Source organism: Vombatus ursinus, unplaced genomic scaffold, assembly GCF_900497805.2.
Source record: "Vombatus ursinus unplaced genomic scaffold, bare-nosed wombat genome assembly UNPS02010304.1, whole genome shotgun sequence".
Taxonomy (NCBI): Eukaryota; Metazoa; Chordata; class Mammalia; order Diprotodontia; family Vombatidae; genus Vombatus; species Vombatus ursinus.
Genome location: NW_020950082.1, coordinates 1,886,091 through 1,902,811, shown reverse-complemented (window position 1 = coordinate 1,902,811; position 16,721 = coordinate 1,886,091). Strand labels below are relative to the sequence as shown.

At 33.1% G+C, this 16,721-nt stretch overlaps 1 protein-coding gene across 2 annotated transcripts in view; it reads right to left on the bottom strand.

Moving 5' to 3' along the window:
- The window catches only part of NALCN (sodium leak channel, non-selective), a 502,028-nt gene that overhangs the window by 237,806 nt on the left and 247,501 nt on the right, over nucleotides 1-16,721 (bottom strand). For both annotated transcript variants that reach the window (XM_027854084.1, XM_027854085.1), the window contains 2 exons: nucleotides 14,786-14,917; nucleotides 972-1,139 (listed from right to left, as the gene is read on the bottom strand). In XM_027854084.1, the coding sequence (XP_027709885.1) occupies nucleotides 972-1,139; nucleotides 14,786-14,917 (300 nt within the window). The remainder of the gene's footprint in view (nucleotides 1-971; nucleotides 1,140-14,785; nucleotides 14,918-16,721) is intronic.

Here is a 16,721-nt window from a genome sequence, read left to right as displayed (position 1 = left end):
ATTCTTCGTAACATCCCTCTTATCTTCATAACATCCCTCTTCTATGGCCCCTTCTCTATACTAAAACAGCTACTATCCTAGTTCAGGCTTTTTAATTTGTCTCCCTGCCTTTAATCTCTTCCTACTACAATCAATAATCCAGTCAGATCTCAAGTGATTTTCCTGAATCCATGGTAATGTCACACCTAAATGGTGTGACAAAGTCACTCCTTTACTCAAGAAAGCCCACTAGTTCCATATTATCTCCAGTACCCTATATAAACTCCTTTGTTTGGCGTGTAAACCTTTTTTTATTTTTTTTTATAATCTGGCCCTCTTCTACCATTCTTTATGTCTTCTTACACTATACTCCCCTCCATGTACTCTATGATTTAACTATACTCAACTACATACTACTCCTCAAATAGGATATGCCAGTTTCTCATCTCTTCAGGATTTTTCACTGGATGTCTTTTTTTCTAGAATCTTCTCCACCTCACCTCCCGACTTTTAGTTTCCTTACCTTCCTTTAGGACTCCGTTCAAATTTCAACTTCCTGATTGCCTCTTCTCCCATGGGACTGCCTTCCATATATATTTTTGTGTGTGTGTGTGTGTGTGTGTGTGTGTGTTTGTGTGTGTGTATGTATGTATGTATGTATGTATGTATGGCTAGTTATTTGCCAGTTGCTTCCTCCATTAGAATTTGAGTTCCTACGGAGCAGGGATTGTTTAGCCTTTCTATTCTCCACACTTAGCACCATGTCTGGAATATAGTAAACACTTAATAAATGCTTACTGATTGCCTCCTTTTGGCGAATTTTTGGGCATTAAATGTCTATAAAATAGAGGTACTCTTAATTTGCTAGTTACCATAATGAGGTGTTTATCAAAATCACCTATGGATAAGAAAATCATACAGAACAAGGTATTGAAAGAAAAACTGAACAAGAATATCATAAGGAGGAAAATATTAGAAATTATTTTCATTACCTGAAAGTACGTGAACTGTGAGTGATAGAGATCTGGATAAACATGAAGAGTAGTTCCAACTACCAGTAGCAGTTCAAATTTGTGGAGAGATGAGCTAATATAGCCAGTAAATCCCAAACACCAGATTTTCAGAAGAGCTTCCAAATCAAACAGGACTGTAAAGGCCACCTGGTAGAATATTTATGAAGAAAAAGAAATACCAACATCTGAATTTAGAATTATGATTTATAGCAATACAACTTAAGCATTCAGAATGAATGAACTTTAGTCAGTACAAGCTGAAACCAAGGTAGTCTTAACAAAGGCCTTGAATTTTAATTTTTAAAAGAGAAAAAAAGTTTAGATATATATTTTTATTAGATAATGAACTTTAATAGACTGAATCAACCTAGAGTACCAATCAACCAATATGTCAGTTTTTATTAAGTATGTACTTTAAATGTTAAAATAATTTCATCGTCAATAAAAGAACTGTTGTGATTAGAGATTCTTGTATATACATAGGCTTGATTCTTGCTAAAACTCAAGACATTCTCTTAGACATTCTCTAAGCTACTGAACAATAGAATAGAGATATAATTTTAAGTTATATAAAATCAGGAACATACTCTTTTGGACAAGAAGAATAAACAAACTGTGATATTTGGAATCATAGACTAGAAACAACTTTAAAGGTCAACTATTCCAAATCCTTCCTTTGTTTACATAAAGACTAGGAAACATATTGGGGGCAGAAAAACTTGCATAGGCAAGTCTATTTTATCTCTTGGACAAGTGTTATTTAACTTTAAAAAAATACCTTGCTATTTGGTATGTATTGGTATTGGAGAATATACGTCCAAACAATATATTTTCGCTTTTATTGACTCGGTGGAATGTATGCTTCCATTTTAAGAAAGGGGAAGGAGGAGAGAAGTGAACTGGATGGTGAGACTGCCCACAGATAAAAAAGTACAAAATGCAAATATTTTAATTTAGTAGTCAAGATATATTTCATTGAGAAATTAGAGCCTTAAACCACAAATGAAAGGGAAGAGAGAGCCTAGTTACAGTCTTCCTAGATCTCTTCTCTACAGAATCTTAAATGTCAGATTTTCAAAAAAACCCTAAAAATCTCCAGTAATGTGGAACATGACTTGGAAGTTTTTGTCTCTCTATACATTCATTAATTTATTCATTCAATAACCATTAATTGAGTGTTAATGCTTAAGGTACTATGCTATATAGAACATATCTCTTTAAAATCTCTGTTTTCATGACCTTCGTGTTCTAGTATGTGGGGAAAAAACCCTTAAAAATAACTATCATCCTAGGGTAAAATGCAAACTGCAAGAAGTATTTATAGTAATTTATAGTAATCGAGATAATGGGGCGATTACTTCTGGCTCAAGGAAAATGAGGAAAGGCTTCATGAAAGAGTTTGCATTTGTCTTGGATCTTGAAGGAAATCTAAGACCAGCACATGTCAAGCAAAAAAATCTACTAAGCTTTTCAATGCAGAATTTTTAGAAATATCCCATTTAAAAATTCAGGAAAACGATTTACAATTTTAGCACTGTTAAAATTTAGCAAAGCTTTCCCTGCTGCAACCTCTTTAAATTGGAGATATACTCTCCTAGATTTCATTATCGTTACATGTTTAACTTTTAAATTAAAAAAGTAAACTTTTTAAATTTTTAGAAATATCACATATTTTTAAAAATGCAGAAGAATAATTTACAATTTTAACACTCCTAAAATTTAGCAAGGCTTTACTCACTCCAACTTGTCCCAATTGGAGATATTCTCTCCTTGTCTTCATAGGCATAACATGTTTAACTGTAGAGTTCCACATTCTCTTATTTCATTTTACATTTAAAATTTCAAATAAAGGTATGAATTACATCTCAATGTAATATCATGAATTTTATTATATAGTAATGCACCTGTTCACTTTAATTTTAGATATGCAATCAACAGGAATAAATGAAATTATATGAAATAATTGTAATCCACAGTAAAAATACATAGGCAACACCATCTGCATTTTTATTTTTCTGTGGGAAAAACTTTATACTTTTCAAAGACACTCACAACACTAATAATTAAAAAATATAGCAAATGATTTGCATAAAATGTGGTTAACATTAAACACCTGTCTTTTCACTTATAAGATGATTATTGGTCCTCCTTGACTTATGAAACACAAGAGGAGACATTAGGAAACAGATCTACTGCCTGATTTTGTTGTGAAAAATATATTGCTCTAGATATCTGCATAATATTTAGAATTAACTCAGGCAATGGGGAAAAGTTATAGACTTCCAATATAGACAGAAGATTTATAACTTGCTCTTAAGGTGTAAAATTTTCCAATCATTATCTTTATTTTAGAAACACAAGATTGCTACCTCTTCCCAAAAAAGCACTTCCCTATTCATTTCCCAAAATATATAGAGAATTCATTACATTTGTGGCAGATGAAAACTGTGATTTATAAATACTCAATGATATTCTTTGGTTGAAATAGTGCCATGCATGTGAGAACTCAGAAAGAGGAATACATGATATTAAGATCTCATTTTTGGATAGGACCTCACAGGCAACCATCTCAAGAACATCGTAAAATATCCTCCCCTCTACAGAATCTCCAAAACAGTTATACCCATTTAATAGATGAGGAACTGGGGCTCAGAAATATGAAATGACTTCACATAGGTTGTGGTAGTACAAGGGTTAGATCTCAGATCTTCTGGTCCTATCTTTTGTGCTTTTTGTCCACTATACTATAATGGGAACAGTAATAGTTTAGTATGACTTGTATGGGGTTCTCCCTTCAGAGAATCTCCATTCTCCCTCAATAGTCTTCTTAAATCCTGGGTATTTTTTTATAATCATGAGATCAAAGACTTAGATATGGAAGACAACTTAGAGGTCATCGAGCACAACCTCTTCTTTGTTTAGATGAAGAAACTAAAACACAGAGAGCTTAAATGACTTATCCAAGGTCACAGAACTAACAAGCATCTGTGGCAGGATTTTAACTCAAGTTTTCCTGACTTCAAGCCCTACACTTTAGTCCCTGCATCACCTAGAAACCTGAAAGATAAGAGAAGCATCTGATACTCTCGAAGAAGGCTTACCTTCATCCTCCAAAACCCTCTGCCTCATTTTGAAGTCAAAATTTTAAGGAAAATATACCATGGTAGCTCTGTAAGATTACTTTCCTCAGCTTATAGAAGAAGAAAGAATCATCACTAAAAAAGTTCACATCATGTGAGTAATTTGTGGTTATTCATATGGATCAGATCATGATAAACCTGTATGGCTTGAGTGCAATACACAGTAAGACAAATATTAGCACTAAAGAATTTGTTGATATTTACCTGCTCTCCATAATATAGTCATATGGAAAACATTTTTAGAGCAAAAGAAGTTGAGAAATTAACTTGAATGTCTGTTTTGTAAAAGTAATTCATTGTATTGATTTGTGAAGCTTGAGGGCATAGTAATAACTAGATTGTAGCCAAATATTAAGATACATGAAAAATTTTGAAAAATTAAGAGAAGTAACATTTTAATATACATTAAATAATTTAATTCAATTAAAAAAACATTTGGGAAAGCTGTGACACAATTAAGTTCCATAAGTAATGGACTGATAATTGACAAAAAACCTACAAATTTGTTGGCCATCATCTAAAATGTTTATTATTTACATATTGAAAATTATTTAGAATCTATCATTCAAAAGTACAAACACTAGTGTCTATCATAAAATTCATAGAAAAATATTGATAACTTACATGAGAAAGAAAATTTAGACATTTTTACAAAATGCTAGAAACAATCATTCTATAGTCATTAATTCTCTTTAAATAAAAGTTAAGATTAAAAAGTCCTCTATCATTCTAGAGTCATTGGCTATCAATTCCTAACCAAAAAAGTCAAGTTGAGTATGCTATCAGGAAGATTTTGGAGATGCAAGATCATACATACCATCATAGATGTAGACCTGGAAGGCATCTCAGATGCCACCCCATTATTTTACTGATAAGGAAAAGTAAAGCCTAAGGATTTGCCTATGGTCACATAGGTAGTAAGCAATTAGAGAGGGGAACTTGAATTCTGGTCCTTTGCCTCAAGTGTAAGTTCTCTCTCCATTACAAATTCTTCCTGAGACCTGACGGGTTGTCTTTAATGTCAGGATAGTCTGGTCCTTTTACAGCTCAGAATCCCTAACCAAAAATCTTCTTGAGTCATTTAGATATTAATATTATATAACTGTCAGTAGAAATTTCTTAACTGATGTTTCAAAGAAAACTTAATTAAACCTAATGATAATGTCAAGGAGTGAAGCTCAAATGAGGTGGGATGACTTCTCTTAATTTGAACACTGCAAGTGATTAATGAGACTAAAATGAGGGGATCAAAATTTAAAAACACAGAAATTAATGAATCCTTTTATGCTACCTCATTTTAACAAACATCATGAAACGAAACATATTCAAAGAGAAAGTACAGAAATTACTTTTTAAATGAAGAAGAAAAGTTTCCAGTAGATGGATATTATGAAAGCAAATATAATTGGTAAAGGGATACAGATCTAAAGAATAATTTCCTTTAATATTGCCAAGGAAATTACTCATTTTCATAATTAATTTTAATTAATTCCTCAATTATAGAATATTTTGTTGTTATGTAACTGTTTCTGTTCAGATGTGCATAGAAATATGCCCAGGTTTACTCATATGTAAACTGTTTTATAAAAGGAAGTTGAGCACCTTCAGAAAATGAATGAACTATTTTAGGGTAGAAGAGTGTCTTGAGGTCTTCTCAAAGAGTGAGTGCCATTTCTAAATTCAGGATCACATCATTTCTATGACAAGCAAAAACTAATTGTCCTATGCATCTTTCAGTTCCCACCTAACTTATCGATTTGGTATGACTTCACTGGAAAAGTAATTTTATGAGCTCTCACCTACTTAAGAAAAAAATCAGAGAAAGCGTGTCATGACTGGTTATATAATCAAATTTATGAACATTTTTATTATATACCCTTTCACATACTGTTCTGATGTCTCTTTATGATAGGTTAGATCAAAATATTCTCCTTGACAACACTGCATTTTGAATGAATTTTATTAAAACTATGGATTTAAATCATTATTAAAACAATAATGTCAAATCCTACTAAGCAGGAGTCTATATTTTCCTCTCTAAATTGACTGTCCTTTTGGGTAAGCACAAATTTTTCATAATTTAGACATATTTCATTTTAAACACTTTTAAAAAAATGAATTTTACTGATGTGTCAAATTGTCAATCATACACTCACCAATCCATTAGTCAAAGCTAAATGAAATAAATTCATTGTTTTGCATGCTCTGCATTTCCTCAAAATGATGGTGGCTATTATGAGCTCTCTAATCTTAATTTGGTGTGATATAATGGATAGAGAGCTGTGCTCACAGCCAAGAAGATCTAGGTTCTAGTCTTGTCTCTGATTTGTATTAGCTGTGTGACTTTGGGAAAATCCTTAAACTTTTCAGTGTTTTAGGCAACTCACTAAGGCTAATACACAGAGAATGTGCCAACCTGCATCAGTAAATACTCCCCATCTTACAACTCCTCATACCAAAGAAATGCAGGGTCTCTTCTCTATTCCCTTCTAGTCTTATTTTTAAATCACTGTAAAAACAAAGATTTGAGTTATTTTAATTCAAATAATTATACTTTACTTTTATTTTAAATGCAGTCAACTTTGTGAAGCAATTTACATACATTATTTTCTTTGAGCTTTCAAATACATGTGGGAGGCAAATACTACAGACATTATTATCCCCATTCTACATATAAGGAAACTGAGTCTCAGAAAGCTTTAGTGACCTGCTTTCTCAAGGACACAGCTATTAAGTATCAGCAGCAGGACTCTAGAACCACAATAACTGTATGTGATCTGAATATTTTTCTGGAACAAGAGAAGTGGCTTTGATAATTTTTAAGAAATATGCTTACATATTTTAAAATTAAAATTTAATTGGAAATGGGATTAAAAACAAAATCAAAAGATTATTTGAACATATAAGAATTATAATATGATTATCACATAATTATATAATATAATGTTTATATTATGTAATATAATTATAATTATAATAATAATAATTATAGAGTATCTGAGACACTAAAGATCACGTAATGAACAGTTTCGGCTTTCTTCCACTTATTTCTATCCTGGGGGGCAGCTAGGTGGCACAGAGGATAGAGCAGTGGCCCTGGAGTCAGGGGGACCTGAGTTCAAATCCAGCGTCAGACACATAACACTTACTAGCTGTGTGACTGTGGGCAAGTCACTTAACCCCACTGCCTAGCAAAAAATAAAAAAAACAAAAACACTTATTTCTATCCTGGATGAGACAGGCAAGCCTTTTTCTTTTTTTACTTCTAAAACAAGTTGTCAATTAAATGAATAAGTTCAAAGAAAACAAAAAGACAATTTGAAAATAGCAAGCATATCATTTTAATACTTAAGAGACTTTTTAGCTCTAACTATACACTGACTCCTAGCAGTTAGAATGGTTTTCTTTAGTCTTACAAAATAATTTATAAAGAAGTCCCTGGGAGTATGAATTATTTTATCACCTGTGGGTAATCTATTTAAAAATGTTTCTAAAAAGGTTGCATGAATATGTTGTTTCAGAGCCCTTAATATTAGAGTCCATAACCTTTTAAAGAAGACCTTTGACTCTTCATACTTGAGTAACTAGAAGGTATCTTCTAATCTTAAAGCCCTTAACAATGTCACCAAGCCAACTGTCCAGGTATATTTCTCATTATTCTCTTTTGTGCACTGTTTCTTGCATGTCTTGTGCTCTCAGGCTGTCTTCAATACTCACTCTTCACCTTTTCCTTTTAGAATGCCTGGTTTTCTTCAAGACACATGCCATGTGTCACCTCCTACAGAAAGCCTTTCTTGATGTTCCTAGTTAATGCTCTTTGCAAATTGTATCTCCATAAGATAATGTAACCATTTACTGATAACTTAGTAATATAAGTGGTTTGTTTTAGTTGTTCATTTAGTTGTTCATTTCAGTTGGGTCTGAATATTTTTGACCCCATTTGGGGTATTCTTGGCACAGATCACGGAGTGATTTGCCATTTCCTTCTCTAGCTCATTTTACAGATGAGGAAACTGAGGCAAATAGGGTCAAATGACTTGTCCAGGGTCACAAAGGTAATAAATATCTGGGGCCAGATTTAAAGTCTGGAAGATGAATCTTAACTTCAGGCCAGGTATTCTATCCACTGTGCACCTAGCTGCCTCCGTAATTGGTTTCCTTCCTAGTGTTAACATGGGCTCTGTAACGACTATTAACATATGTTAGAACTTCCTTTCTTCGCAGCAGAGCAGGACAATGGAGTTACACAACAACCAGTCAATTAGAAGAATTTCTGAGGCTCAGAGCTGCTTGACATCCAGTGATCCTTTGCAAGTGAACTCTAGCTGAATTTGGAGATGCCTATAGTTGCCAGAAACCACAGAACCAGCCTTGTCAGCTAAGGGACAACCTGAGCAGAAGCTGCAGACTCAAGACCTTGCTCGGAAGGTTCTAAGCATACTGTTACCTGGCTTATTGTGTTTGCAGATGTCTTCTCCCTTAATCCCTGCTCCTTGCATGAAAGCCTCTAGAAATTACAATATCTCATCCTTTTCCCACTCCACTTTGAGTAGCTGAGAACTCTCTCTCCCTCTCTGATCCCTTGTAGGATCTTTTCTCCCCTACAAGCATTTTTTCAGACAATAAATGTTTTTTACTGGTGTATCAAATTTTTTCGTTACAGGTCCGTTTGTGGGCCTGGGGATCTTTTGTCATCACTAAAAAGAAAACTAACACTTTGGAGATGGAGAAATGTAAAAGGCGCAGAAAGAAGGCAGGTGGATCTAAAATGTGTCAGGCATTGTGCTAAATGCTTTTTAAAAAAAATGTTATCTCATTTGATTCTCACAACAATCTTGAGAGGTAGATGCTACTATTATGTCCTTTTTATTGTTGAGGCAACTGAGGCAAACAGGTAAAGTGATTTGTCCAGGGCTGCAAGACTTTTAAATGTCTCAGGTGAAATTTGAATTCAATTCTTCCAAACTCAAGGCCTACTGCTCTGTCAACCATGCTACTCTCTGTCTTTGGTGCACAGACCATAGAGCATATGGATTTTAGGCCATATTAAAATAATGTAAACTGCTAGTTAAGAAGCTTCAGTTTAATTATTTTTTTTCCTCTACAAAATGTTTATCCTCTTTGGGGATAAGGAATAGATACACTGACCTTGATAGTTAGGACTATTTTTAATCTTGTCTTTTTACCTCTAATAAATAGCAAGACATTTTAGATATAGGTAATTGATTACTTACTGGATTGGTCTAGCATTCTGTAACCTAAAGCCAAACTGTTTTTATGACTTTTCAGACTTCTTTCCTTCAATAAATACATCCATGCACACATATGTACATACATTCATAGCTTTTTAAAAAAATAATATAAAATTTGTTTTAGTTGCAGGAAAAATTATAATTGTATTTACTCCATTTGTGTCATATAGATAGTGTCATAGCTGTGCACCTGCTAGTATGTCAGGAAATTAAATATTTACTCATGGCATATCATGATGATTCTTTAGCCCTATGACTCATAATTTCCTCGTCTGTATAAAAAGGATAATAATACTGGTGCAATCTTCTTCAGCTTGTTGAAGTGAAGGGAAACTTTCTGTAAAACTCAAGTGCTATAAACATGTTATTAACTCTTAATTTTAATAAAATAATTTCCTTAATATTAAATAAAATAAATTAATAATCACTAATGAAGATTAGGTATATAACTTCCATTTAGTGAGCTGTCTGTTTCACAGAATTAAAACAACACTATGTGGGTTGTTAAAAATTAAATGAAATTTTAATGTTGCTGGAAAAACACACTCACACTTCCTGGTGTCCTGTACTTCAATATTCTTATGCAATATTCAAATGATTCTAACTATAATATCAATTATTTAATTTACCTTGAAACTTTTCAGATTAAAAATTTAAAATTAATATTGAAATTAACATAAAATATTAACAGTTTACTAATGCTAATAAATAAATTGCTTCCAAGCACTTTGTAGATATAAAAGTGTAGACGGTAAGCAAGGTAAGGCAAACAGATCTGTCATGATTAAAGTAATAATGCAGATTCCTATTTCAGAAGTTTCGATTTCATTCATTTGTCCTTTATAAGAACAACATTCCTTCTCCATCATTCAGTTCTGGGTTTCATTTTCAGATGGTGCAAGTCAAAATTTTAAAATATTAATTTCACAGCTATATCTGAAAGTTAATCAATTAACTAACCAACTCATTACTCAAAGATAAATTAAGTAGATATAACTTTCATGTTTGGACTATCTGTAATTCAATAAAGGTTTTTTATAAGATCTAATTTTATTTTAAAATAGAACAGCTCTCAATTTGAATTATTTCATTTAACTAAAATAAGTGATATTTATATAGTACCTTAAAATACATGGTGGTATAAACTATACAATTCATTCCCTGGTCTTTTTTTTCCCCCAAGTTGACCATATTATTCATGGAACATGTCAGAGTTGCAGTATTAACCCATTTGCTCTGATACTTCAAAGACAGCCATCTCAGATAAATTATATAATCAATCTTGCTCAACATGGAATGATCCATTATTTTATATTCTTTTGTTAAGACTCAATTTTACAAAATGTATAGAACGACTTTTTTCTAGCTGCTAATCTATTAGTTCCTAGTGAACTTGGAAATACTTATTTGATTCATGCACAAATTGTTGATAAAAAGTCAGTTTTGTAGATAGCTCTTTCTGTAGCCAAATATTAATTTATGGAGAATGAATTGAAAAGAATGTGGGTCCTGTGTATTTCATTATATAGCTACATTGGCAGTGGAAATGTAGGATTGTAAAATGTCATGTATGTGCTCTTATTAACTGCAAAAAATGCTACTTTTTAGTATTAATATAACAATTCCCATATTTGCATGCAAGTTGTTTGTATTTACCAATAAAAATAAAATTTAAAAATCACCTAATGAAATTTATTTCAAAGGTATTGTACTATTTTATTATCAAGCAGGCCCTAGTTGATCTAGCATTGTCAGGAAACAATGTATTTCTCATAAGGAAATTTTCCAGATGAAAAATATATTACTTTAAATACCAAAACATTGCTTTCAGCAAATTTTTTCTCTGTACTTATTTAAAGAATAACACAAATTGCTTAAGTCTGATGACTGAAGGTCGTCATTACAAACCACTATTATCATACTATATAGTAAAACAGTTCTGCATCTACTTTATGATTGTCAATATCAGGCCATCATCTGGGAATGTTGGGAGCATTAAACACAGACTTTTCATAATACATATCAGCAACTACAGGAGGAGTGATGGAGTTGACATTCTGAGGACTTTCATTTTCTGCCTTTAGCTTCTAATCTGCTGTAGTCTAAAAAGCCAGATAATAAAACTTTTTATGAATTATATATCAAATAACAAATCAGCAAGTCTCTGAGTTTGACACAAAGGAATAAAGTGAATGGCTTTAGTTCAGGGTCTTTGAGACAGATATCTGGCCTTTTTTTTCTTTCTTGCTCAAGTTGGTGATGTGATACAAAGGGCTGAGGCTGCTAGAAGAGACTGCTAGATAAACATAAAGTTACTGCATTGTGACAGAGGTCTAGGCTTAGACTTGACTCCCAACATCTACTTCCCCTTCCTTCACTGGGGAGTGAATAACTTTAAATATGAGGGAGATATTTGGGGCAAAGAATCAAATTGAGGGTTTATTCTAAGATATGTACATGTGTGTATATATATGTATATACATATACACATGTGTATATACATGTATATACATATACACATATGTATGCATATCCACACATATAAATGTATATGTATTACGGTTAGATATTCTCCATCATGAGAAAATTTAAAAAAATTGGGAAATCAATTTATAACTTTTTCTTGTAACCTGAAAACTGTTATAAAATGTTTTTCACTACACCTAGTGCTGCAAGACATGAAAGATTGATGCTGACATCAATTGAAAATAAGGCAATCTAATGGGAATGAATTTTCAGAGAAGCAAGGAGATTTTTATACCATTTGGATATTGGTTACACTGATAAGAAATTTAATAGGAAATAAGCAATTTGGCAGCTCTACCACCTTGCCTGCAGAAGCTCTACTCCAGCATAAGTTCATTATCAATGACATTTTGTTTCAGCAAACTACCTTTAGGAAGGTTGGTTGACAGCTTTTTTACGTACTGTCAGAGTGAACCTGAACAATAAGGAAAGGATTCTAAGAAGAAATTAAAAAGTGACATATTAACCATGAACTGATATTCACATAGGTATCTATATCCTGCAGGTACACCTTGCTTTAACAAATTTATGTCTTCCTGAAAAATCGTGCAAGTTGTATTTCTGGAAATCAAAACTAACTGCACCAAGATTTGAAGAACCCTAAAGAAAATTATATTTTAGAATGTAAGATATCTTTATGACATAAATAACTTCTAATTCATCTATTTTAAAAAGTTTACATTTTCATATTAACCATTCATTTTGTCATTGGATAGAGAGCTGACCTTGGAAGTGAAGAATATTTGGGTTCAAATCTTGCCACTGACATATACTGACTCAATGATGCTAGGCAGGTCACTTAACCTCTTGGTGACCAAACAACTTCTCTACAACTATAAGTAACAGAAATGGCATTGATTTGCATTGACAGGGGGAATTCCATCCTCATGAGTTTAATAAATTAATGAAAGTTGACATTCAAAACCAAAATACTTTCAAATATTATATTTTTTTTTAAAATGGGATACATTCACAAAGTATATGCTATTGTAGGAGAGGTATGAAATAGGGGAAATGGTAGCAATCTGGTGGTTCACAGAGAGGTTTGATTCCTCGTTCTGACACATACTAGCTGCCTGAAGCTGCATAAGTTACTAAGTCTCAGTTACATCATTGAAAAATAGGGATGATACTTCCACTATCTACATCACATGCTTGGAAGGAAATTGCTTAATAAACCTTAACATGCTACATAATTGTCAGTTGTAATTATTTAAAAGACAATTTTATAAGTTACATTTTACAAATAAAAGTTATTTTCCATTGGCCTATATCAAAGATTTCTAAAAAAAAAATTATCCAGAAAATTTACCCACAAAATCATTTTACATATATAAATATACATACATATATATTTAAAAACTATGTATCTTTAATGACACATTGACTAACAATCAGTAAATCAATTATTAAACAAAATATACAATACTGCATGTGATAGAGAAGCTATGCCCTGTTGCTATAGGAAATGGAGGTTTTCATAATATTCTGAGCAGTGCTCTATAGACTAGTAATTTTGTTACTTACTGAAAATGTTTGTACCATGTATTACATGAAGAAATGTATTCTGGCAACAATATGGTACTTATCTAATGAACCTTTACTCATACCTATAGTCATGAGAGGTTGAGGGGGAAATATAGTTGATTAGATGGTGAAAATGCTTGATCTGCTCATGCGAAAAAGCAAAAAACAAAATCCTATATCAAGCAGGAGGCCTCCTGGTTGGCTGAGATGAGCTTGGTTTCATAACCTACAACAATGACATCGGTCCAGGATCCAATAAGCATTTATTAAGCACCAATTAGGAGCCACACATTGTGTTAGACACTGAGCATACACTATCAATAATAAAATAAACCCTGTTTGCAAGGAACTTATTTCAAGTATAGCACACATCAAATGCACATAAAATGTCTATCACATAAATATAAAGTGAATAAATATGAATATATACAAAATTGTTGAATATAAAGTACTTTGGCAGGGAAGGCACTACCAGTTGGGGGGAATCAGGGAAGAATTTGTACCAAAGATGTTGCTTGAGTTGTATTGTATAGGAAGAGGGGCATTCTATGAGGTGAAGGTAAGAAAGGCATTCATTACAGGTATGAGAGAAGGCCAGTACAAAGTCATGGATGTAGGACATAGAATGTCCTGTGTGTGTAGGATAGGGAGATGACCAGTTTGGTTGGAATCCAGAGTACAGGTCAGGGAATAATTTCCAATGAACCTGGAAACATAGGTTGGAGCCAGATTTTTAAAGGGACCTTTAACAGCTATGCAGAGGGGTTTATATTTTATTCTATAGACAAAAAGAAGCCACTAGAGTTGGTTGAGTAGGGGAGTTACATGGCAAGGTCTGTATTTATGAAAATTAGTTTGGTGGCAATGTGTAGGATGGATTAGAGTGATAAAAGAGTTCAGTCACAGAGACCAGTTAGGAGGCTGTTTGAATAATCTAGGTGAGAAAATGACAATTATGGTCATTTTCTGGGACTGGTTGCTAGGGGAAGTGCTCTGGGGTCAGAGATGCATTCTATTTGGGGGAGAACTAGGAACTAGACTCGTGCCAGAAGCAAAACATCCAGTTATATAGACAGTAGTGTTTTGTTTTGTTTTTTGAGATTCAGAGCAAACACTATGGTGTGGGTGGGACACTGAGATTCAATTGACTTAACTGCATTAAGCCAAAGACTAACAATTATCATTTTCCCCCCAAATTCAAGAATCCAGTGGCCAAGGATCAGTTGCCTCAAGGGAAAGGATGGGTTTTGCAGCCAGAGCACCGAGTTTTTATAGTTAAAATTGGCCCATGGAATGCTTCATTTTCATATTTGAAAAAATATCTAGACGTCACAATCAATATGCTCACCTCTGCCAGGTAGAACTCATCATATTGTCTTCTGAAATTCTCTCCTTTGTAGTAGTTGCTAGCAGCAACAATGACATCTACAGTCACCATGCTCAGGATAAACATATGAAAAACTGATGACCTCATCATTTTCTGAAGAGAGAGAAAAAATATATGTCAAAGTAAGAGATTGTTTTAATTAACAAGAAGATCTTTTGTTTTAGGAAGAATAACTGAATATATACTGTTTTCATGGTAAGAGCTCTTATACCTTAATGAATTTCCAATCACTCAGAGTCTTTAAACTGAGGCCAAATGTGGATTGTTATAGGTTCTAAAGGAGATTCCTTCTCAGGGACATGTTGGACTAGATAATCTCTGTAGCCCCTGACAAATGAGGATTCTATGATTATTATTATGATAAGGATGACTCAGAGCTATATATTTAGTGTTAGTCTTGCATCACCAACTGCTTCTTGGCAAATGGGCCTCCTATAAGCATATTAAACTTAACATGTTCAAAACAACTGTTTTTCTTCTCCTAAGAGCTTATCTCTCCTTTAAATTTCTTTATTTCTGTCAAGGCATCACCATTTAACTTTTTGAAAGTCAACCAGGTTCATAAAAGTGGAGTCATCCTTTCGTCTCCACTCAATCTCTCAATACCCATATGTAATTAGTTTTCACCCCGTATTATATTTGCACATCTCTCACACCAGCCTCCTCTTTAATCACACCTTCTATCATCACAGTTCAGGTTCTCATCACTTTTCAGTTGGACAGCCTTCTAAATGGACCTGCCAGCTTCCAATTTCCCCTTTCCCATTCATCTTCCACAATTGCCAACATAATATTCATTGGGGATAGTTCTGACCATTTTCATCCCTTCTTTAAGAAATTTCAATGGTTCCTTATTTCCTCTAGGCTTGGGATTTGAATAATTTTATGCCCCAATTTAAACTTACCTTTCCAAGTTTGTTACACATTACCCTCCTTCACACATTCCATATTCCAACTCAACTGGCTTATTCAATGTTTCTCATGTACAAAATGCACTCCTTTTTTGCCTCCCAGTTTAGAATCCCTGAACTTAGTTCAAGGCTCAGTTCTTAAGCTTAATTATATAGGAAGCTTTTTCTAATACCTTCAATAATTAGTTCTCACTTTCCCCACTTCCAATTGTTATATACATGTTTTAATTGTATTACATTTCATCTCTCCATTTCATCTTTACCTTGGAAGAACTGAAAATTTACAGGTCCCTAGAAGTATCTCTGAAAACAGCTGCACAAAACCACCAAATGGCTCTAAACAAATTCTTTAATTGTATTACATTTGCATTAGAATGCAAATTCCCATAGGAAAAGGGACATTTAAAAATTTTTTTTCTTTGATTCCTAGCATTTAGCAAAATGACTTACACACAACAGGCATTTAATAATTGCTTGTTGAAATGGAGTTTAATTTCAATGGTGAATTACTTCTTGATGTGCAAGACATAGCTAAATGGAGCAGAGTGCTTATCTAGAAAAGCCATATTTAAAAAAAAATTTTCTGGAAGTGTGTTCAAAAGGAAAACTGCTGCCAATGGTGGGTTTGATTCAATGTTCCACTGTTTATCCTTCCAGTTATTTTTGTTCTAAAGAGTACATGTTTAAACAGATGTTGGTTATCTGCCTTGTGCACTCCTTCCTGTTCAGATAGAGAAATTATCTGAGATCTGGTATCAAAGAATAAGACATGCTTATGTCACATGAAATAAAGAAAAGGAAGAAGTACATTTAATTAAAAAAAACACTACAGAGAAGTATATGAAACTTTTGACAAACAGGAAGAGACTAAGGGTTACTTACTCTCCTGGTAGGTACTGAGGCATTTTTAGAAGGCAATTTACCTTAATACACATCAAAGGCTCTCCTAAAATGACTCTTTTGACTGACAAATGAAAAGAAAACAG